The 780-nt window shown below is 65.3% G+C and overlaps 1 protein-coding gene across 4 annotated transcripts in view; it reads right to left on the bottom strand.

The window, feature by feature from the left end:
- Positions 1-257, bottom strand: part of U2AF1 (U2 small nuclear RNA auxiliary factor 1) — a 15,651-nt gene extending 15,394 nt beyond the window's left edge. For 2 of the 4 annotated variants that reach the window (XM_004384807.2, XM_004384805.2), the window contains exon 1: positions 81-231. Coding sequence is in view for 3 of the 4 variants with exons in the window: in XM_004384805.2 (XP_004384862.1) it covers positions 81-124 (44 nt within the window). In the remaining variant the exon portion in view is untranslated. Of the gene's footprint in view, positions 1-80 lie in introns of all 4 variants that reach the window. The other 2 variants (XM_004384806.2, XM_023739084.1) reach the window with 2 other exon arrangements.
- Between the last annotated feature and the right edge of the window lie 523 nt (positions 258-780).

Below are 780 nucleotides of genomic sequence, written 5' to 3'. Positions count from 1 at the left end.
CCTGCCTCCGCGCGCCAGCGGCCCCGCCGGCCCGAGCCCCGCGCTTCCTCGGCCCCGGAGCTCCAACCGCTCTCACTCACTTGTCTTTCTCAGTGCCGAAAATGGAAGCCAAATACTCCGCCATTTCCCACCCGCCGCCGACACTGCTGTCGACGCCGACGCCGTCGCCGCCGACACGGCCCGACGCTCGCCGGATACGTCACCCCAACGCGACGACGCACTCCCCGCCCCCGACGGCGTGGCGCAGCTGCCCAATCGGGCGAGGTCATGCCTACGTGTAGGCGGGAGTTGGCGCACGAAGGCCCCGCCTCGCGGCCCTCCCGGCGCCCGCGCGCCCCCTGCCGGGACCCTACCGCCCGTCTTACCAGGCTTGTCGCCTCACTCCCGGGAAGTGCGTGATGCGGACCCGGGCCGGTAGGTGAGGGCCAAGGCGCCGAGGCGCAAGTTTAAAGTCGGGGAGAGGAAGCGGGGACTGCGCGGAGCGGTTCCCTGCAGAGCGGACACGCAGATGCTCGGAAGTGAAGTCCCTTTCCCGCGTCCTCTCTGTATGGGGACCCCCCCCCTCCGATTTGAACCGTTCCGGTTGCACAGTGGTTAAGAGCTACGGCTGCTAACTAAAAGGTCGGCAGTTCGAATCCACCAGCTGCTCCTTGGAAACTCTATGGGGCACTTCTACTCTGTCCTATAGGGTCGCTAGGGGCCGGAAGCAATTCGTTGGCAACGGGTTTGGGTTTTTTTTTTTTTTTTTGGTTTCCGCGCGCTGACCTCTGCAGAGTTAAG

Source organism: Trichechus manatus, unplaced genomic scaffold (assembly GCF_000243295.1).
Source record: "Trichechus manatus latirostris isolate Lorelei unplaced genomic scaffold, TriManLat1.0 scaffold00128, whole genome shotgun sequence".
NCBI lineage: Eukaryota > Metazoa > Chordata > Mammalia > Sirenia > Trichechidae > Trichechus > Trichechus manatus.
This window is presented reverse-complemented; position numbering and strand designations above follow the sequence as displayed.